Genomic DNA, 23,750 nt, shown 5'->3' on the forward strand with positions numbered 1-23,750 from the left:
GACAAACCATGTGCATGTGAAAACACCATGGGCCCATAGACGAGTCTAGCCAACTTAATCCAGTCCATGGAAGAGAATTTGTTGGGAAAATTTTATTAAGGACGAATGAATAATCGTCCTAAATCCGAGTAACGATTAAGTCTGACAAAAAGACATCGTTCATGGACGAACATTACTTAATAAACATTTCATAATGTTATACAAGAAGGAATTTGTCCACATGTTCAAGACGAGATGAAACATACAAGGAAAATCCCACAACAGCCAAAAATGGTATGGACGATATAAATGAAATTTTGTTCACAAAACTTAAGGAATATTCAAGCACAAGGAACAATGAAAAGTAAAAACATTTATACATTCATATAAGATTCATAGGGTGGACGACCACCGGCCAAAAACCCTTAAAAGAGTAATGAGTGCATGTTCATAAAACTCGTCCATAAACTTGGACGAAGAAATTGTACTTGAATAGATTTTTTAAAAAAAGAGAAAAGAAAAGGTAAAATTAAAAGCCCAAAACACTAGGGCACTTTAAACAAAGAACATAAAAGCTCTGGATGAATTCAATTTGCTGGGTTCTTTGGATCGTCCTGGTTCACCTCGTTGGTGGCATCGTCCTCCACATTCACGTCCTTAGAACCCGTCACAAGCAAGGAACTTTCTATGGCTTGAGGAATCTTGAAGGCATCAAAGTTCAAGTCAGGGAATGCGTCCTTGGCATCAGCACGGAAGTCCTCATACCCAGCAACATAATGGCTGTCTAGACGATTTTTGTATTCGCCAGACTTCTTGAAAGCTGATATGGCTTCTTCACGCGCCTTCTCCAAGGACGAGTTAAACTCTAAGACTTGTCCCTCCAAGTAGGCAATGCGAGTATCTTTTTCCACAACATCTGCCTTAAGTTCCTCAACCTCGTCCTTCAATCTCGTCTCAGTTCCCAGCAAGCAGTTGATTTCCTCCGTCAGCCTGATCACCTCCCCCTTTTTCAACAAGACCTCATTGCCTAACTCTTTAGCCTTCTCATTTGCCATCTTGGCCTCCTCAGCTAGTTCCTTGGCCTGGCACGTCGCTGTATAAAACTTTGACATAGCCTGTGCAGGGACGAATAAGAGTTAGCCAAATATATATATTAGCCAAATATATAAATAAAAAAAAAAATAAAATAAAATAAAAAAATAAAAGAAAAGGGAGCAAGGACGAGTTAAAGTCTACCTTAAAGAGGTCGTGGATGCCAGAACGTTCAAATTCTTTCACTGACATGTTGTAACATTCGTTAACCTCATTGTCAGTGACGATCCCTTTGAACATCCTCCACGCATACCCCTCGTCCAGAACCAAGTTGGAAGGACGATCTGATTGCTCTAGCGGATGAGGCTTCCTAGAAGTTTTGGTTGAAGGAGCAGGGTCAGTCTGAACAGGGTGAACCGTTTGGACGGGCTCCACGTCGGTAGGAGACTCGTCCAAATTCACCGTGGGGGGAGTGAATTTGGGGACCTTGGGAAGAGGAGTCTGAGTGGTTTTTGATTTCTTAGGACCTCGACGACTAGGAAGGTCGTCCAGGTCCACGGAACTTGAAATCTTCTTGGACTTCCTCTTCCCAGGCTGGACGGTAGCCTTCTGGACGATGGGAGGTGGAGCATCCTCGTCCCCACTAGTTACCGCTTTTTCTCTATTCTCTCTCATTGTAAATATTCCTACAGTGAAGGAAGTTAGTTAATAAAAATAAGCAATGTGAATAATGAATATGGGAATGGAAGGAGCTGGACGATACTTACTCTTACGTGTGGTTTCCTCGTGGCTTAAATTCTCAGCAGTTGATTCTGGACCCAGACCCCACGTGGCTAAACTGCTAAGAGTCACTAAATCGTGGAAGGTCCTTCTAGGGAAGGCACGTACACGGTCAATTCGTTCTAAAAAATCTTTGTTTAAACGTGAACGAGTAACAGCTATACCAACAAAATAAAAATGGTTAGACGAATGAAAGATAGAGAATATAACAAAGTGAATCACATGAAAAAGAAAACATACCCTCAGGACGAAGGCGACCTATGGGGCTGGTAAAAGGAGGGAAGGGGGCATTACTAACATCTGTTGGGTCCCCAGCCCAGTTACCAGAAATGATAAAAAATTCTTGTTTCCAGAGCCTATCAGACGAGCTACGGCCCCTTATTAAGCTATAAGGAGAGCCTCTGGACAAGAACTGGTAAAAACCAGCTGACTGCTTGATTTCTAAGGGCTTATAACAATAGAGGAACTCGTCCACTGTTATAGGACGGTCCCCTTCCAGTGCCTCACGCCATAACACTTGCATGGCGACTATTGTCCTCCAACCATTGGGATTAAGTTGATTGGGACCAATACCTAGCCTATGGAAGAGACCTCTACGAAAGGAATTGAGGGGAAACCTGAGACCAGCTAAGAGATAAGACGAATAAACCCCCAAACCAGAAGAAGGTGAACAACACCATTTTCCTTCCCTAGGCAGAAGAGGTTTAAACTCGGTAGGAATTTGGTATCTATCTACTAATGTTTTTAACTTAGGTGCGTCCAAAGTGGATGCTACCTCAGGTGCACAGCTATATATAATGTTCTCCTCCTCCTCATCCTGAGGAGGGCTAGGTGGCACTCTGGACGAGCTAGCCTCAGTCCCAGAGGTCATCCTACGTTGCATTTCCTGAAATTCTTCTAAAGAAATGCCAGGCACCCCAGACGAATACTGCTCGTCTGAGGAATTGTTACTTAAGCTAGTACTACTCTCACCACTCTCATAGCTTCCAGATGAAACGTCCTGATACTCATCTATTTCTCTTTCTGTACTACTGGACGAAGACATAACTAAAGTAAAGGTGAAGACGAAAACCTAAAAAGAAAAGGAAGTACCTGAGAACTAGGACGAAACGATAGACGATATTCTTGGACGAGATAGCGGAAGGAAGTTTATAGGGCCCAGATGTGGGGTCAGCGAAGCGACACCACCCACTAAGAAAATGACACGTGGCAATCGTGTGGGGAAACTCAATCAATTTAATTGCTCAACGAATTAAACCGTGACACGTGGCCACGTAAATGGGATAAAATTTCCATAATGTCCCTGGACGACGCTCTGGACAAGGGGGCAACTGATGTATAACCAAAAAGCACATCTATGGTTCGTCCAGACGGGTCGTCTAGAAAGTTGCGGTTAGCCAAACATCAGGCCATCTTCAATTCGTCCAGGTATCACGTCCTCTGAATGTTGGGCAAATGATCACTCCAGGGAATCAAGTCGAGAGAGTCGTCCATGCACAAGGTGCATGGACGACCACACGACACGACAAGGAGTCGTCCATGCGCAGAGCACATGGACGACTACACAAATACTTGGCGAACTTCGTAGCGGTTCATCAACCCACGTTCATCGCCGCGAATCCCTCCACTGCATGTAACTTCCAATGGCGGTTATGACTTTTTGTAGCCGTTGAGGAGGTTATGTCCGAATTTCAAGATTTTAGGGGAAGTTATTAAACTAGTAACCGCCCTAGGGTGCCCTATATAAGGCCCGGTCTTCACCACGCAAAGGTAGGAAAAAATTCCTAAGATTTCACGTTGAGTAAAGTTAGAACTCCATTAGAAGAAAAACTAACTTCATCATCGGAGGGTGTTTGGCCGGCTCACACCGGTCACCCTTTGACTGCTTTCTCTCTTTGTAGGCCTCCGCTAGTGCTGTGGTCCACCGAAGCCGAAGTGTTCAACTAATTGATCCCATACATCATCATAACCATTTATAAAAGAAGTTAAGGAAAATAATCAAAATAAATGTATAATTTTGTGGGTGGACAGAGTTCGGCTCAAACCAAACTCAGGCTAAGGCCCACTAACCTTTAGCCCAGTCCACATGTACAAAGTTCGAACTAGGCAATCACATGAGTGACCAAGTTACAACAATAGGATCTGAACAGACCCCACCTACTTCCTGAGGAGTGGAAATAATGTTGACGAGAAATAGTGCCTTGGGGGAGTCCCCCATCCGAGCACAGGCCTCAATGCTGGGTTCAAATTACTAGGAAATCATTACAATTACGGAGTCAAGGGGACTCACCCACTTGATGTGAGATTAGACATGATAGAATAATAACCTAGACTCAAAGGGCCACCTAGATCCTGCAAATGGCAGGGCCCACACATAAGTGGAATATTCTCATCACTACCAATCCATTAACAAAAGAGTATATAAGGGAAGAAGCTCGTAGGAGAAAGGTGTTGGGAAATTTAGATCCCAGTTGATAGAATTAACAAGTTTTAAACCCAAGTTGTTAATTAAATTTATTATGAATAAAACTTGTTAAAACAAACAAACATCAATATCATGTCAAAATAATGCAGCAGAAAAATAAATAAGACAAGATATGATAACCCAGAAAAACCAACGAAACAAACTAGTTTCACAGTAAAAAACCTAGGAGGAAACTTTTCCGGAAAGCAATTCACTATAGTAAAGAGAAGTCTAAAATCTAGTACAAAACCTTTGTCCCTAGACACTAGCTACAATTCCCGTAGATAAATTTACAGCAGAAATCTTCTACCACTTCAGAACCTCTAAACTCTTCAATATATGTACGCAACCCTTTTGATGCATGGATCCCAGTACGTGACTAACTCTTTTGCACGAATCCCAATACGTGACTCACACACCAACTTGAGGAAGAAGAATGTTGGCTGCAAAGTTCTTTACTTCATTAACAATGAAGATCAAGAAGTACTTTGTTACAAAACTCTAAGGCGCAAAGACACAGTAGCTTCTTTCAGAGAGAATAAGACATCAGTCACCTTTTGTATATGTTCTTTTTGTATTCTCTTATGTGACGGCCTCTAAAATAAGCCTTATATAGGTCTAGGGTTGTGAGAAAAGAAACCCAACACAAAATATATAAACATGGGCCGAAAATCAGATCTGAAAATCTGAATTCCCGTAACCTCGATAGATACCTCGATAGATAGTATTTGTCAAGCCTCATTAAACCTCAATAGATACCTCGATAGCTATTTGTCGAGCAGCTGTTGAGCTTTAATTAATCAGCACTTCTTCACTTGTTTCTTGGACAAACTTGCATGGCTTCAATACTAGACTTGAACTCTTGTTCTTTGAAGTATTAAACACATCCTAGATCTACCCAAATACAAGTAAAGTGCATTTTGTCAAATGATTAGCCAATTACATAAAATAGTGACATATGTTCCTAACAAGTGAATCACATATGTCCTAACAAAAGGGTTGGAGCAATTTTTCCTAGAGAGAGAAACACGAGTGAACAAGAGAATGCCACGTGATATTTGGGAAGAAATAGTCCAGCTCAGGATACTTTAAGGGCAACTCGGCCACCTAAAAACCTCCTTGAACAGCTAGGATTACAACATATAACCACCTTAAAACCACCTCCAATTACCAAATATCAACCCAACTCTTCTTGGAACCTTCCATTGTAAGCTATACTTAAAGTATCACACAAATTACTTAGAGGTTTAGGCCTAACAGTCACCACATAGTCGTGGGCCGTACGACCACAAATTTTACTTTGTGATGATTGCTTGTTATGAGTCTTCAACCAAAAAAGTTCATTATGCTTGTCAGGAAATATATGACTGATCCTTCTACTACCACTCCTTATTGATACAATATCTCTGAAACTATTTAAATAATGAAATAAAAACTTTTGGAGAGAACTACGTTGCAATTTTTGTGTGTTAAAAGTACAGTTTGATTGGCTAGCTCTTGGCCCTTACCACCAAAGGAAAGGAATGTGGTAAAACATTATAGTATCGATTTATTGGCATTGTTGAATACTTGAATACTACAAAAATTATTAATTAAATGTGATAAGCCATAATCTGAATGACCCCTTGTGATTATACCAATTAATTAATTAGCCAAGTTGTTAATTAATCAATTAATCATGCAAACGCGTGGAAGCACAAACAAATCACCAATAAACTAATTAAGCAGCGGAAAATAAATAACACAGTGATTTGTTTACGAATGGGGAAAACCCTTGCGGCAAAAACCCCACCGGGTGATTTTCAGGTCACTACTCCCAAAACTCCACTATTATCAAATCAAGCGGTTACAAGTAAAGGAATCCCAAGTATCTTACCAACCTACAGTTGAACCCTTACCCCAATTCCTAATTTGACTTGATCTGTAGTGACAGTTCCCACCTTTGATGCACGGCTCCCAAGTACGTGACTAACCAATGCGTGGATTACAGTATGCGACTTCAAACACCAACTTAGAAGGAGAGGTTGGCTGCAAAGTTCTTCAGTTCATCCTACATGATGAAGATTAGGAAGATGCTTGGTCACAAAACCCTTTGATGTAAATACACAGCAACTTCTTCAGAGAAGATGAACTAGGTCAAGAACTTCGTCTTTGATCACAATTTGCTTGAACAGAGATTTCTCAATACTTTTGCAACTTGTGTCCAATTTGACAGCTCTTAAAACAATCCTTTTATATGTTTAGGGTTAAAAGAAAAGAAGTCCCAAAAGCATATTCACGGATCCCAAGAAATCAGATCAGAAAATCTAATTTTATAATTCTCGACAGATAACAGGTGTCGAGGAGCTATCGAGCAGGTGTCGAGTTTTAATGAATTTGCACTTCAGCTTGTTTTTCTTGGACAAACTTGATGACTTCAACACTTGATCTTGAAACCTTGTTTCTTGAAGTATTAAAAACACCTAGAACTACCCAATTACAAGTAGAGTGCGTTTTGTCAAAAGATTAGCCAATTTACATAAATAAGTAACATATGTTCTTGTCAAGTGAAAACACATATGTCCTAACAATCTCTTCCTTTGGCAATCCGTGACAAAACCACAACAAACAAATGAACATATGAGAGAAGTCATAAATCACTTAACTCATACTCACTTGTTGAATACAATAAAATCTATCCTATCACAAACCCTTGAAAAACTTTGCAAGAAAAGAGTTTATGGCAAGTAGACTTTGATAACCTGTATTTCTGAAACACTTTAAACAAAACTCATCAATGCATCTTGTGTGAAACAGAAACAATAGATTGCATACAAGTATAATGAACATGTGTATAAAGATAGAGAAGAAACAACACATGAAGAGAGAGGTGAAAAAAACATACATCCACATATAGAGAGAAAATAAGTACAATGTATGTAAAACTGGTCACAAGACCTCATATACAAGAACAATGTATCTAAAAAGAATAGAAAAGAAAAGATACATCATAACCTCACTACATCCCTTAAACTATCAACACTCCCCTTATCAAAAATGTCCTATACTAACTCTTCCTCTAAGATGACTACTCTCATAACCCAAAACTACTCCCCCTTTTTGTCACGTGTGACAAAGGGTAAAGTGTCATGTAGACATCTCATCAGTAGAGTTAGCATCTTTATCATCATCATCATCCTCAAAGTTAGAAGCCGTTGGAGAAGGTGGTTAAGGAGTAGTCTCAGGAGCAAAACCACCCATAGTCACCTGCCATCGTGCAATACGACCAACACGAACATTCACCCGATACAACTTAGTAGAGAGTGTATCGAGGCGAGCATCCATGCGCTGCAACTGCGCCATGATGTCTCCAAGAGATACATCGCCCGTAGAGGAAGAAGGAGCAAATGTAGATGGATCAGATCTGGATAAAGCTGAACGGGAAGGAGGAGTGGAATCCATCTGTCTCGACCTAAACTGAGTCTCACTACATTTTACAGTAGCGGCATCTATGGCACAGATGTGTGTGAAGTGGTCGGACACAAGAAAAGGGATAGAAAAATGGCATAAGATCCTCGTGATAGCGGAAGAAAAAAGTGGATAGAGTACAAAAGTCATCACCATGTTTAAGAATCTAAGACCTTTAGCAAAAGGTCTACATGATGTGTACTAATGCTCACCCCAATTAGTTGGGCGCTGACAAAAAGCAAAAATGAGCTCATCTTTGGACACAGTCCTCAGACGCTCACAGGAAGGATTGTCAGGAAAATCTATCCTAGGAACGTGAGTGACAGGGATGCGCGTACCTCGAACGCGAGTGAAAAAGAGAGGTACTGAACGATCGATCCCGTGCATGTTGGAGTAAAACTCCTGAATCAACATGAGAGGACATGTGACCGAGATGTCACACAGTGACTCCCATCCCCTACTGTGAATGACAGAGGGAAGGTCAGTGTCGGCGAAGTCCGCCAAAATGACTTGGCGTTTCGAATGAACACCTCGTCTAGAAAAGTTCTCCGAAAATGCCTTGTAGACATCTCCATCACGGAACCGAAGATTTAGAGGAGCAGAATCAGAAGATGAAGATGCTCCAGAACGCAGAGGGTTTCGAGCCGGAGTGAATTTACGTTTGGGTGCCATAGACACTACTAACGTAAACAGAATGAGAAAGAGATAGAGAAGGAAACAATCAGAAAAGTCCCAAAATAGTTCACATATATCAAATATATTGAACAATAAGTACGTATGCATGGGGAATGCATGAACATGTGACAAGCAAATTAAAAAGCACCATGGGCTCAGCCCAATCCAATCCTACTAGCACACAAATATAGAACACACATCTAAATGCATGTAACTATCATTCTAATGCACATGAAATGTAATGTATGACATTTTGAACACATTTAAGTGAAAACCTAACCCAAAATTTCAAGAAAATCTCATTAATTTTGAAAAACCCCAAAAAGTTTCAAAAACCCCAAAACCTAATCTTCAAAACATGAAATGCATGAAAAAGGAGGAAAATGAGATCTTACCAAGTGATTTGAACCAAAGAAGGGCCGAAAATCACATGGGTTGGAGGTTTAGAGTGAGAAAATCAAGTTTGGGAGAAGAACCGTTACGGATAGATCGAGAGAGATCGAGAGAAATGAGATCTGAATCGCGACAGAGGCTTAAATAAGCACCTCAGTAATTCTCAACAGCTGAGGTGTCGAGAGGTATCGAGGAAGCTGTCGAGGTAGGTGTCGAGGAAAAGGCCTTCGACAGCTGAAGGTGTCAAGAGGTATCGAGGTACAAGGATCACTTTCAAAGAATAGAAGCTCGATCAATCGACAAGGTATCCAGAAGGTATCGAGGAGACAGGAACTTTCTCAATTGATCCACCAAGTGTCGAGACAGGTGTCGAGATTGCGATAAGAAAAGGCTTGAGAAGTTTGACAGATAACAAGGTATCGAGGAGGTGTCGAGCAAGCAGTTGAAAGCAGTTTTTCAAGAAGAGAAAAACACAGACATGAATGCAATCTAACATACACCTCAACCATTGATCCAATCAACATTTAAAGCTCTCAAAATCATCTCTCAACAAAAATTTAAACACATGGATCCTCAAAAACACACACACACACACTAAACAAGTCTAACCAATTTTATTTTTCAAAAACAAGTCAAGACAGTTTAGTGAACATACATTAGCACATGTAAATCCTTTGTGATTGCCAAATCACATTGTACCTGCACATGTATCAAGAGTAGTAAAAAATATTGCGTGTTGTGTGTGAAAAACATAGCAAGATTGCATATGTGTATACATGTTATGACAATTTGAGATATGAGAAAATAACTTTAACTCACACACAATCATAACTGTTTGATGGGGACTATCATCTTCGAGGTACATCCTATAACTCCCAGATCTCCTAGAAAACACGCTTACAACCATATTTAAAACATTTTTGATCTTTTTGCTTTTTATTTTCTTTGCATATTTTTTTTTATTTTTAGCATATCATACATAGGCATAAAAAGAGAGAAAAGAAATACCCAAGATGTTAAGCATTTGACATCGCACTTTTGCTATGCCGAAGCATACGAATGTCTTTGATACTGCACTTTTACTATGCCGAAGCATACAAGTGTCTATGACACTGCACTTTTGCTATGCTGAAGCATACAGGTGTCTATTATGATTGGTGGGCAACAGTGGTGAGATGGTCATTTATGCATTTCTCTTAGAATTTTCTAGTCCTACCTGTCAAAAAGAGTGATATGAGTGTTAAGCTATAAGAGATAACTTAATCTTACACATCACAAACAAGAGCCACAAAGCTCACTTGCTTAGTTGTGCATAGAGATGCTCATCTAAGTTACAAGAGATACAAAGTTTAGAAAACTTTGTTTCAATGGCCATCCAAAGTACACAAGTACCAAAGTACACATAACACACACTGTTTTTGTATTTTTCTGATTTTTCAATTTTTATTTTTATTTTTATATTGAAAACAAAATAAACAAAACTGAAAGTAAACACACAAAAACATGTTAACAAAGCAAAGTATAAAACTAGACTGACTCAACAAAAATGCAAAACACACAAGCAATGCAACAAACAAGAAAAACAAGAAGGGAAAAGAAAGTGATGAAATCACTTAGAGTCCTTTTTCTTCCACACCTTGGAAGAAACTTTCCTTTGATTAAACCCTTAAACTGGCGGTGAGGGGGAAGAATTGAAACCGTTCAAGTTCGAAAGGAACATGAGGGCTTTAAGAAGATCTCCAAGATGAGCAAGAGAGGATTGAAGCTTATTTTGGCTTCCAGATGCTATCATGCCATTGCTCTGTTGAGTGGCTAGCCACTTATAGCAATTTGGTCGAGTATGACCGGCAGCTCCACAATGATGACAGAGATGCTGCTTCTTTTGTTTAGACTTTTGAAAGTTAGCCTTCTTAACCCTAGGATTTTTAGCATCTTTCTTATCTTGCTTAGGGGGTGCTCCTAAGATAGATTTACCATTGTCTAAGTTCTCACTAGCTAATTCAGTTTTAACATCAGTGTTCTCAATTTCAGTGTTATTAGCAGGAGAAACAAAGACAGTATTGCTAGTAGAAGCAATATTAGAGAAAGAAAGACCATACCCTAAGCCTGTTCGATCCGACGCAAATTTCTGATTGCTGAGCATCTCATCAAACTTTGCACTTGAAGTCCTCTCCAATTGAGCTCTGACTTGAAACAGCTCCGCTTCAAGCTTTTTGGTCTTCTCAGCCAAAAATTTGTTCTCAAACCTCAGTGCTCCAATAGTTTGATTCGCCTCATCAAACCTTGTGGACAACTCTTCATAATCATGTTCCACATCACTAAGCTTCTTGGTGGCCAGCCTAGACAATTTCTCGTGCTTCTCAGAGAGCTTATAAAGCTTCTCATAGGCTGAATGGATATCATCTTGATCATCCATCTTCTCAAATTTGGACTCCACCAGTTCTTCTTCTTCATCCACTTCTTCAACAATCCCTTCAGTAGGATTGACTGTGGTAGTGAAGGCATTTAAGATTTCGTCATCCTCATTGTCAGAATCATCTTCGAGCTTAGTGTCACTCAAAGTTGCAGTAAGTGCCTTACTCTTCCCAATGCTCTTGAGATATGCCGGGCATTCATGCTTCATATGACCGAATCTATGGCATCCAAAATACTTTGGTCCTGCAAGAACAGTGTACTGACCGCCATCCTTGATATCCTTCTTCTCTTTGTCTTGACTCTTAAACTGAGAAGAATTGGATTGTCTACAGTCCTTGTCGAAGTTCCTCCCATTGGCATTCTTCATAAACTTCATGAACTGCCTTGTGATATAGGACTTCATCTTGAAATCTTCATCATCAGAAGACTCATCTGTATCACTACTCTTTGCCTTCAAGGCCATGCTCTTGCTTTTACTCGTTTTGCCAATCCTAGATAGTCCTAGCTCGTAGGTCTGCAAGTTTCCAACCAGCTCAGTCAAAGAAATTTTGTCAATATCCTTTGATTCTTCTATTGCCGTAATCTTGATATAGAATCTCTCAGGTAGAGATCTGAACACCTTCCTTACAACCTTGGGTTCAGGGATGGTTTCTCCAAGATTGAAGGCTGAGTTCACTATGTCCTTGAACTTGGCATATAACTCATCAAACGACTCATCCTCCTCCATCTTAATCTCTTCAAAGCTTGTAGTGAGCCTCTAAAGTTTTGAATCTTTGACAGTCTTTATTCCTTCATAGGTTGTCTGGAGGATAGTCCAAGCCTCCTTAGCAGTTTCGGTTGAGAATATCTTCTTGAACTCCTCATTGGTGACTGCGCTAAATAGGGCATTTAAAGCTCTACTGTTGAAGTTTGCCGCCTTGATCTTGGAGTCATCCCAATCAGCCGGTTCTTCTTTTGGCTTGGTCCAGCCAATCTCTACAGCTTGCCACACCTTCTCATCTAAAGACTGCAAGAAAGCTCTCATGCGCACTTTCCAGTATGTATAGTTAGTGCCATCAAATAAAGGAGGTATGATTAATGACTGTCCTCTATCCATGACAAACAGGGGTCAATGCATCAACACAGCAAAGATTAAACCTAATCAGAGTGTGCCTGCTCTGATACCACTTGATAGGCCACAATCTGAATGACCTCTTGTGATTATACCAATTAATTAATTAGTCAAGTTGTTAATTAATCAATTAATCATGCAAACGCGTGGAAGCACAAACAAATCACCAATAAACTAATTAAGCAGCGGAAAATAAATAACACGGTGATTTGTTTACGAATGAAGAAAACCTTTGCGGCAAAAACCCCATCGGGTGATTTTCAAGTCACCACTCCCCAAACTCCACTATTATCAAATCAAGCAGTTACAAGTAAAGGAATCCCAAGTACCTTACTAACCTACAGTTGAACCCTTACCCCAATACCCAATTGAACTTGATCTGTAGTGACAATTCCCACCTTTGATGCACGACTCCTAAGTACGTGACTAACCAATGCGCGGATCTCAGTACGCAACTTCAAACACCAACTTAGAAGAAGAGGTTGGCTGCAAAATTCTTCAGTTCATCCTACACGATAAAGATCAGGAAGATACTTGATCACAAAACCCTTTGGTGTAAATACACAGCAACTTCTTCAGAGAAGATGAACTAGGTCAAGAATTTCGTCTTTGATCACAATTTGCTTGAACAGAGATTTCTCAATGTTTTTGCAACTTGTGTCCAATTTGATAGCTCTTAAAACAATCCTTTTATATGTTTAGGGTTAAAAGAAAAGAATGCCCAAAAGCATATTCACGGATCCCAAGAAATCAGATCAGAAAATTGGATTTTATAATTCTCGACAGATAGCAGGTGTCGAAGAGCTATTGAGCAAGTGTCGAGCTTTAATGAATTTGCACTTCAGCTTGTTTTTCTTGGACAAACTTGATGACTTCAACACTTGATCTTGAAACCTTGTTTCTTGAAGTATTAAAAATACCTAGAACTACCCAATTACAAGTAGAGTGCGTTTTGTCAAAGAATTAGTCAATTTACATAAATAAGTAACATATGTTTTTGTCAAATGAGAACACATATGTCCTAACAGAATGTAATTAATAAAAATGAACGAGTCTGTTAATTCTTTTCTTTATTCAACTAATTAAAATGCTTGAGATTAGGGTCTTAGGTTCTCTCTCTCACATAATAAGTACTATGTCTAAGCATCATATCAGGATACTTTACATTTACTTTAACATGAATATATGCCAGTTAATGGCAAAAGTTAGGATATGATTTTGCCAAGAGTTGCATGTATAGCTCAATAATATTGTTTAGTCTCACCTCCACATACTCTTGGCGTAGTGGTCAATCCACAAATATAAATTTTTGTAGAGTGTTGGAGATAAGAGTCGAGGTTCAAGTTTTCAGAAGAAAGTTTCACATACATATACACTTAAATTATGTTAATGTCAAAATCTATCTGAGAGCAATATATATATATATATATAATTGTCTAGTCTCACATTGAGAGAACCTAAGTTTAAGTCTCTACTTCCCCGCTAGTTATAAGGACAAAAGAAAAGATTTGGATATTATTTTGAAGATTATTTTGACAAATCTAAATGTATATATCTCATCATTCTGAATAAAAGATAATAAATTCTCAGGAAAAAAAAATAGTAATAATAATAATAACAACTATGGCTTCATAGGCTTTAGATTTTTTTTTAGAATTAAATATTTACAAACGCTCCCCCACCCCCACTTTCTAATTAATGTTTTTACTAGTTCTGTAATCTGGTAAATTCTGTCTCCTGTCTTACTGTTAGGGTTTTTGCCTTAGCTACAGGTTAAAAGGTGTGTTTTTCATTTATCTTAGTTTGTATGTAATCCATTTAGCTTTTTTCTTTCTTTTTTTACAAATCTATAATATATATATATATATAAATAATTTTAAACTTTATTCCAGATTTAAACCGTGCATTAAATAGTAGAATATATTATTTCATATATAAGCATAAACACAATCATAATAAACATCTAATGCTCGAATATATGATGGTAAATAAAATCATAATCAATATAAAAACCTATTAAAAACTCTACTATAATTATCAAAATTCATATATAAATAAAAGATAAAAGAGAGAAAAATTATACCATTATGTTTAACTTTCTTTTCTCCAAAATAAAAATGTTAAACTTTCCCATATATTGCACAAATTATCGACTAACATATTCTAGTTGAATGACTACAAACTACTCTTCCCTAAGTAGGGCTTTAAATATGCAAAAGTAATTAATAGACCATGATGTGAAGCTCTATTTTCAGCAAGCATATAAATGATTTCATTTGAGTTTTGGCAATTAGGATTTGTGGATCAACAAAGTGTGTAATCGGTAATCCTACTCAATCCTCAAGAAGTTCAATTTTTTATTAGATTATGATGTCCATCTTAATTTAGAGTAACAAAAATATTAAGGATCTTAGGTCTTTTGGAATTTAGGATTTTGTTTCAAGGTACCGTGGGAGAAGAGGAACCTTAATTAAAAGATAGACAGACAAGTAGGCGGTGAATTGTTAACTAGCATAAACTATAGACATGCATGACTCATTGATGCATCATACAAAATTACAAATCAATCAAGAAATTGAAAAAACCAGTGAACATGTTCATCTATTCAAGAACATTGCATTTCAACCATGTTTAGGTTCCCTAATAACATTATTGGATTCGAACTTTAGTACACAAATTCCATGTGATTCATGCTTTGTTTGTTTGTTTGTTTGTTTGTTTGTTTTTTTTTTTTTTTTGGCTCCTCACTACTTGAATTGCCCTCGTTTGGACTTTCCATCATTTTTTTCTTTTGATACTTGCATCTTGGTTATATTGGCTCTCCTTGTGTTCTACGTGTTCTTTATAGTCCTGCACTAGCTGGCTTCTTGTCTTCACTTAGGCCTAGTCAAGTTGAAGGGGATGCGTCATACAAAATTACAAATCAATCAAGAAATTGAAAAAACCAGTGAACATGTTCATCTATTCAAGAACATTGCATTTCAACCATGTTTAGGTTCCCTAATAACATTATTGGATTCGAACTTTAGTACACAAATTCCATGTGATTCACGCTTTTTTTTTTTTTTTGGCTCCTCACTACTTGAATTGCCCTCGTTTGGACTTTCCATCATTTTTTTCTTTTGATACTTGCATCTTGGTTATATTGGCTCTCCTTGTGTTCTACGTGTTCTTTATAGTCCTGCATTAGCTGGCTTCTTGTCTTCACTTAGGCCTAGTCAAGTTGAAGGGGGTGACCAAAGCCTGCTCTTTAGGCTCCAAAATAAGCAAATACTGTGTTACAAACAAGAAATTAGGAAGAAAGTGTAGGGCAACAATATACCAAATTTTAATGCCTAATGTTACATGGTATGAAAACCTTTTTTTTTTCTTTGATAATTCCATGGTTACAAAAGGGAGAGAAGATTTTAACCTTGAATACCTCAATTAGAAATATCAGAATGCACCAATTGAATTATAAAGCTCGTGACAAAAATTAAATTAATACATATATATTTACTTAAACTTCAAAACATCTATTTTGGAATCATCCAAATGCAATCTCAGTAAAGTAACAAAAAACTAAAAACATGCCTTAAAAAGAAGGATGTGTTAGAAACTTAGAAGAGAATAAAATAGACAAGAACAATAAGGCTCAACTAATCTACCAATTGTCAAGTCATGCGGTCAAGAAGAAGAGAATATAATAATAATAATAATAATAATAATAATAATAATACTGAAGCAACTCTATATATTTCATCTTAAGTTATTATTAAATGATAATAAGTTATTTTCTTAGCCTCATGCTTTTATTATTCTGATCTTAATCCTTGTCTTTTTTTTAAGAGAAATCTTAATCCTTGTCTTAGTTGTCAACAAGAAACACAACTAATTATATACATGAATCCTGCCCGAATAAACCAAAAGCAAAACCAAATTCATAGAATAGCAAATCCTAGCAACCAATAAACATTATCTTTCAATTAGGTTGCCTATTCTAACCTGGCTAGCTTTCTATTTGATGGTCTTATAGTCCTTTTATTCATGCCTCCACCAATATCAATACTATTTGAGCTATAAAGGCTACTTCTAGTTCGGTGAAACAAACTATGCCTGCTTTCTTGTTATTGAATTGAGTCACATCCTAGCTTAACACAACTCCATTCGAGCATTTATACCTACATTCAACAAGCAAATGTCAGTTAGTCCACGTTAGAACTTACTCTATGCCACTTAGCTTCCTTCTCATGTTACAATCTTTCCCAAGGATTATATTTCTTAAGACCTTTTTTCCTTTGTTGTGGAGGTAGAGGTGTGGGGAGTTAGTATGCCTTTATGAGAGCACTTTCCTCAACCTTTCTACTTGTGGCAGTTTTATTAAATTTACTTATCTTTATTTAAATTTAGTCTTATGCATTCTGTTCATTTTAACAGACTCTACATGCTTAAAGGCTTCATGATGTTTAAACTTAGACATATCCTTTTGTGACAGCATGGAGACTATTCTTGAACGATATGAAAGATATTCATTTGCAGAACGACAGCTTGTTGCCACTGATTCTGAAACACAGGTATCAACTGATTATGCTAAATGTCACCTAAACATGACCTATCTTGTGTTCCATGCATCCTCTCTATGGATATTTACAAAGATACACCCTGCTACCTAAATCTATAGACTATGAGTAATTGCACTGAGTTGTTGGTGGAGTTCATGTATGGTATGAGCATGGTGGTTTGTAGTTTTCTTGAGGTAGCATTGAATTCATGACTTTATCAAAAAAATAAAAAATAAAAATAAACGTTTTAGTTTCACAATTAACAAATTAACCCTAAAGTTCAAAAAATTAAAAATTAAATCTCAAACCATTTTAGTGGAACGGTATTGTGTTTGAAGTTTAATATAGCCTGATGGTTTACTTTCTGACTTTACAATATTTCAAGGTTTAATTTGTTATTTTTTGAAATTATAAATTATAATTTGATATTCTTGAAAATCCAAAAAAAAATTTCACTCCTAAATTATAGGGTTTAAAATATAACTATCCCAAAAAAAAAAATTATAGCTTTAGCTTTGGATTAGAAATATTGTGGCATCCTTTGTTTATGAGCTCAGCTGTTCTACCACACAAGTGCATTCACTCATGAAAGGTTTCTCCTTGGTCCTTCAGAAACCTTCTTGGGGAAGATTTGGGCCCATTAAACACAAATGACCTTGAGAGGCTTGAGCGGCAATTGGACTCATCCTTGAAACAAATCAGGTCCACTAAGGTAATTAAATTTATATTAATGCATTGCATTAGCATGTTTTACTGCTTGACACATTTTATATTTAGTAATATGAAGAAATTGAGTAAATTTTAAAATTTTCTTCTTGGGAAATTACAATTTACCCTATGTTGTTTAGTTTTATTAATATTATTTTTTAATAAAGAGTTTTGTAGCTCAATTAGTACTTTTTAATTTTTTCAACAAAAACATGGTAATTATTGAAATATATAATAAAAAAATAATAAAAATTAACAGAGCGTTTTAACATAATTTAGTTCAACTCCTTTAAATTGTTGTCCAAATCCTATGGGGGATCAATGTAATGTAATTATGTAAAAGTTAAAAGATTTTGTGGAACAAAGTCGTGATAAGGCAAAACCAGAAGGGATAATTTGTAATTGAAGGTTTGTCCCCAAAAATACAAAATCTGTTATTTTAGTCGAATTTAGTAACAGGTTTTAGACCCCTTAAACCAACCAGATTAACCTAGTTAATTAGCCAAGTGATTAACTTAGTCAATTTAAGCAATTCTAGGTTATCACAAACATACAATCATATCAAAAGTATAAAGCAGCGGAATAATAAATAACACAAGATATGATCACCCAGGAAACCACACGGTAAAAACCTGAGGAGGATTTAACCTAGCTATCCTCAAGGTAAACTGAATCCACTATGCGAAAGAATCGAAGTTCATACAAAAGGACTTACAAGCTTCCTGCTTGACTTCATAATGCTACCCACCAGTAGAACTTACTGATACGACCAAGTGCAAGCTCCGAATCCACGGACTCCTTCTTTCTTGAATTCTCCAATCAACCACAAGCACCCACGCTTGTTATTCTTTAAGCTCCAATGGCAGTGACCAAGTTGATCATCAAGATGTTGATACTATCTCTACCTTGAAAATCCTAAACTTTGTGTAAAGGAAAGCTCCTCTAAATCTCACAAGAGATTTACACAAAACAGAAAAGTATGAGCAACAATACAACAGGAGCAACTCTAAAAACGTGGCTAGGGTTTTTCTTTATATACTTACGATAAAACAGAAAACCCAAAACGTTTAATGAGTTAGGGCTGAGCTGGAATATTCTGCAGAAAAACATTCTGCCCGAGATTCAATCGATCGAGTCTTTTTTTCGATTGATTGAGCCAGGCCGAAATGCACTAATGCATCTGCAGCCTCTCAATTCCAACTTTACATGAAAGACACTACTTTGAGCAACCCTAAACAAGAGTAAACATATTGTTTTGATCATAATTTGCCAACATTACACATTAGAGTTCTAAATACATAAATTCCTAAATCTTTAGAACCTAACAAACTCCCCATTTGGCAATCCGTGACAAAACACAAACTAAAATCTCAAAGTTTACAAGTGAAAGCCCTTTATATAAATAATGCTTATAAAGACTAAAATTCAATCCTAACTACTATCCATCAGTTGTAAGTGTAGACAGCAGCTCAATTGAATCAACTTGTATATTCCTGAAATACTCAACAAACGCATAAACGTATGTGTGACAGAAAATAGTATATAAACAGGTATAACATTCTTGTATGATTCACACAACACATAATAAAGACATATATCAATGAACAACTCATAAATATAAATCAATAAACAGTGAATCCAAAGAAACAAGAATCATGTATATATCATGTATATCAAAAACAATGTTACTCCCCCTAACATGAATATCCCCAAAAATGATATACAAAGTGAAGCGCCTAGATACAATCTAACATATCCACTAGCTCCTTAAAACAAAAAAAAAAAACTCTCCCCCTAACTACAAAACTCCTCTACAAAGTCTACTCCCCCTTTTGGTGACGGAATGCCAAAGAGTAATCACAATCCATCATCAAAAGGAGGTGGTGAGGGTGAACGAAGATGTGGCAGATCAGCTCACAACGCATAGATCTCGTCAAATAAGTCCACCAAAAGCTGACCATGAGCCGCCTGAACGGTCATGACAGTCTCCAAAGTACGATGGATATCAAAGTCATCCGATGGAGGTGGAGGAACATCAGCAGCAGCAGCAGCATCAGGATCAGGAATAGCCTCACCAGCAGGACCTGTAGAAGAAGAGGGAGGAGGTGCGGAACCAGAAGGCTCAGACCTAGGGTGTTTAGAGCCAGCTCGAAGGTGAGCAGCCCTCTGTCTAAGAAAAGACGCACCTATAAGAGCAATCACATGAACAGGCTCAGAGGAAGGGAAACCACTAAGATCAAGATAAAGCAAAATCCTATGAATAAAAATAGGATGGACAAGAGCATGTGAAGAAGATGAACTCCTATAAACTTCGTTCAAAGAACGAAGAAACAAATATGGAAAACTGATAGGAGCATCAGTGACAAGAGCATACAAAAATACACACCGCTCGAGAAGAATGGTGTGAAGATGAGAAATGGGCCAAATAGAGTGACACGTTATCCTAAAGAAGATATAATGCAACTCAGAAAGCTCAGCAGAGGTGATCCTAGGATTAGAACCCCACTGGATAGAAGACCCAGTGATGTAAGACATGACATCACTCAAAAGAAAAGACTCATCATACGGGTAGACAGGGTGCTGGACCAAGGGTACCCCAAGAGCATCAGCCACTACCGTAGGAGTAATGGTGTACTCTACGCATCGTATCCAACTCTTTACTAAAGTGTTGAAATCATAGACGCGGATAAAGATGTTCAAGAAGAACTCTCTAATCAGGGCAGCTGGAGGAGGAGGATCAAAAACATCCAACAGAGGTAACCAGCCCCGACGCTCAAAGTTTGCCCTAATGGCAAGATCAAGCTCATCTAAGATGATAGAACGCTCAGACCATATCTTTCTCCTAAGGTTCAGCTTCTCATAAATCTCTTGGTTTTTCTCACTAGGAAATTTCACTCGGTCAAAGGGAGGAGGGGAAGGAGTAGGTGTGGGAACAGACCTACGAGCCCTAATCTTCCTAGGCATAGTGCTAAGGAAAAGACAAAGACACAAGAGAAAACCAAAAAGAACAAAATAAAAACCAAGGGCAGACTGCAAGTTAGCACAAAAAAAAAAATATATAGAGCAAAAATCTATATGATGCATGAACAATTACAATAGCATGATGTATGTACTAAGGCAGTAAACAGAGTTCAAATTAAATTTAATTTCACAAAATTAGCTTGAGCATAGAGTTTCTAACAAGAAAACCCCAAAAATTTGAAAAAACCACTTGAAAATTTTGAAACAAATTGATGAATTGAGCATTACATAACATAATACACAGATTATAATGCCCAATTACATCAAAACAACAAGCCAATTTCATCAATTTCAACCTAATTGAACAAAATCCGCAATTCAGATTAAATATAAACCCTAGAAGATTCAATTTTCCATAATTCACAAACTTGAACAAATTAAACCATCAAGAACAAGTTTATATCATGTCCCCACAAAAACCCATTGATCAATTGCACAAAATAGGGCTTGAATCAACAAAAATCCCAAATAGAAAAGTTCCTAAAATTTGAGTGAAAATGCATGAAAAATGAAAATAAACTCAAAAAGGAAGGGCAAAAGAGACTTACCGGCTTGAGGAAAGAGAATCTTTGCAAAAAAATTCGGAGGAAAACGACAAAAAAATTGACTATAGAGCCTTGCCTAGTCGGAGAGAGAAGAAAAGTTTGAAAAACATTTTGAAAAAGTGTTTGAATCAGTCAAGAACACTATTTTAAAAAACCTGATTCGCGACTTTCGATTGATCGAAAATCACATTCGATCGATCGAATCACTCTGAGATTTTTAAAAGAATTTTAAATATTTTCGATCGATCGAAAAACAGATTGGATCGATCGAAACAAGCAGCGGCTCACAGTATTTTGAGAAAAATTACAGTTTTGAAAAACTCAAACCAATTTTTGAAAATAACTCCTCAAAGCCTTAAAATCAATGAAACAAAATGCATGAGTATGAGATGTAGTGGAATGCTTTTTCATAAACCCAAATTTTAATCCCAGTTTCTTCAAAGAAAGTTTCAACCACTCTCCCTTTAAATTCTCAAGCAAAAAAAATATTTTGCATAATACTCAAAGTATTTTCAAACTTGGTTGGTCAGACCAAAAACACACACAATAACATGTACAGTGTTTAGCAAAGAGTAACTTGTGTAGTGTGTGCAACTAACAAAAACTTGAGATACATGTGAGGTGATATGTGAATAGAAATCAATCACAAAGTCTACAAAATTCATCACATAGAATTTAAAAGAGACTATCACCTAAAAAGTTACATCATATAACTCCCATATCTCCTAGAACATAAGTTTGCAATCATGTAAGTTTCTTGAATTTTTGCCTCATAATTATGTGAAATGGCATCAAACGTAATAGTACACACTGATTTTAATTATGTGAGATGGCATCAAGCCTAATAGTACACACCAATTTTAAGCATTAAGCAATTAAACCAAGACATCACCTTATGTTCTTTTTGTGCACGTGCAACAAGTGCACAAAATCTTACGATATGCACTAAGGTGTTCATGATTGGCTAGTGAACAGTGGTGAGATGGTTATTTATGCATTTCTCAAAAGGATCAAGTCCGACAGTCGAATAACATGTGACTTCAAGATTAAGACAAAGTGATAAACACCATAAACATCTTTCCTACATAACATGCACTACAAAACTTCAACTAGTCAAGTACAATAAATAAGTTCATCAAGGCTAAACAAGGTACACAAAACATGTTATGTGTAAATAAATTGACCAACCTTGTTTTCAAAGACCAAGAAAAATAGTGCCAAACATATTTTGCTTTTCTCCTTTTTTTTTTTAATTTTATTTTAAAAAAGAAAACAAATAAATCCTAGAATGAAATGCATGAATGAAATGCATGAATGTAATGCAATGCAAGTCCTAGAACAAAAACACAAAAACACAAAAAACCAAAGAACAATGGTCACAAAGGAATGAGCAATGAAGCACAAGGACCATGTCAGAAAGACTCAATTAGATCGAGTCTTTTACAAAACCTTTTAGATGCACCACGAGCATTGGAGTTCTTATTCACATTCGAGTGATTTCCAACTCCAGGATTAGAATAAAGGTTCAAAACTTTTACCAATTCACCAATGAGTGTCATAGGATCTTGTGCTTGAGGCACAGACACTTTTGGTTTGTTTGCTCTCTTAGTAGCTTGAAGCTTGTAACAGTTAGGACAAATATGTCCAGACTTTCCACAAAAATGACAAACCCAAGCAGGTTTACCATGCATCTTGTCCTTAGAACGGGTAGAATCCTTAGGTTTAGACTCTCCTAGATCAACCCTAATCTTCCTAGGTGGTGAAACTTCTATGGGTTTAACTACCTCACTCACAGAGGGCTTAACAGTTTCACTCACAACCTCACTAGCAAAAGGTTCAGAAAAAGATGAAGGAACAAAGTTCATGGAATGTGGTGCAGTAACAGAGATGCTTTCAACATATCCTAAACCAGATTTCTTCAGAAGGATACTTTTGAATATTCAACATTTGATCAAGTTTAGAACTAGCAGATCTAACAATAGATAAATCATGTTCCAAAGTTTTAACTTTATCAAGCAAGAGCATATTCTCAGATTTCCCATTGTTCAAAAGATCATTAACATCAAATAACTTAACAAGCAAATTCTTCTTTTCAAGCTCAGGAGATTCAATTTTCTTCAGGCCAAGTTCAACATTCATAGCATCCTTTGCAGCAATTTTGCAAAGTTTATTATAGGCCTCTTGAAGATCTGCATCCTTAAAGAGTTCCCCATCAGAAGGGTTCTCTTCAACAAATATACTTTCATTGACTACAGCAGTAGCAGTGAAAGCAATGAAGTTTCCATCCTCGTCACATCTAGACTCATCATCGGAAACCTCATTATCACTAAGAGTTACAGCCATAACTTTAACCTTAGACCTCAAGAATGTAGGACATTCAGATTTAACATGACCATACCCTTGATAGTTAAAACACTGAGCACCCAAAGAATTGTTTGAAGATTGACCAACTTTTTCTCTAGATTTTTCAAAGTTATTAACCTTAGTGGGATCATTTTTCCTAAAATTTCTAGGTTCAACAGTGTTTGTACCTCTTGCCTTTCTATTGTTATTCCTAAGAAAGTTTTTAAAGTTCTTGGCAAGGTACGCAATCTCTGTAGCAGAGAGCTCATCATCAAATCCACCAACATCAACATCAT

General features: G+C 37.1%; 1 protein-coding gene across 1 annotated transcript in view; it reads left to right on the top strand.

Moving 5' to 3' along the window:
- LOC112000984 (agamous-like MADS-box protein MADS2) overlaps positions 1-23,750 on the top strand; it is a 35,987-nt gene that overhangs the window by 6,134 nt on the left and 6,103 nt on the right. The window contains exons 2-3 of the mRNA XM_065771485.1: positions 16,771-16,849; positions 17,430-17,549. Coding sequence (XP_065627557.1) covers positions 16,771-16,849; positions 17,430-17,549 — 199 coding nt within the window. The remainder of the gene's footprint in view (positions 1-16,770; positions 16,850-17,429; positions 17,550-23,750) is intronic.

Source organism: Quercus suber, unplaced genomic scaffold, assembly GCF_002906115.3.
Source record: "Quercus suber isolate HL8 unplaced genomic scaffold, Cork oak 2.0 scaffold_44, whole genome shotgun sequence".
NCBI classification, from domain to species: Eukaryota; Viridiplantae; Streptophyta; class Magnoliopsida; order Fagales; family Fagaceae; genus Quercus; species Quercus suber.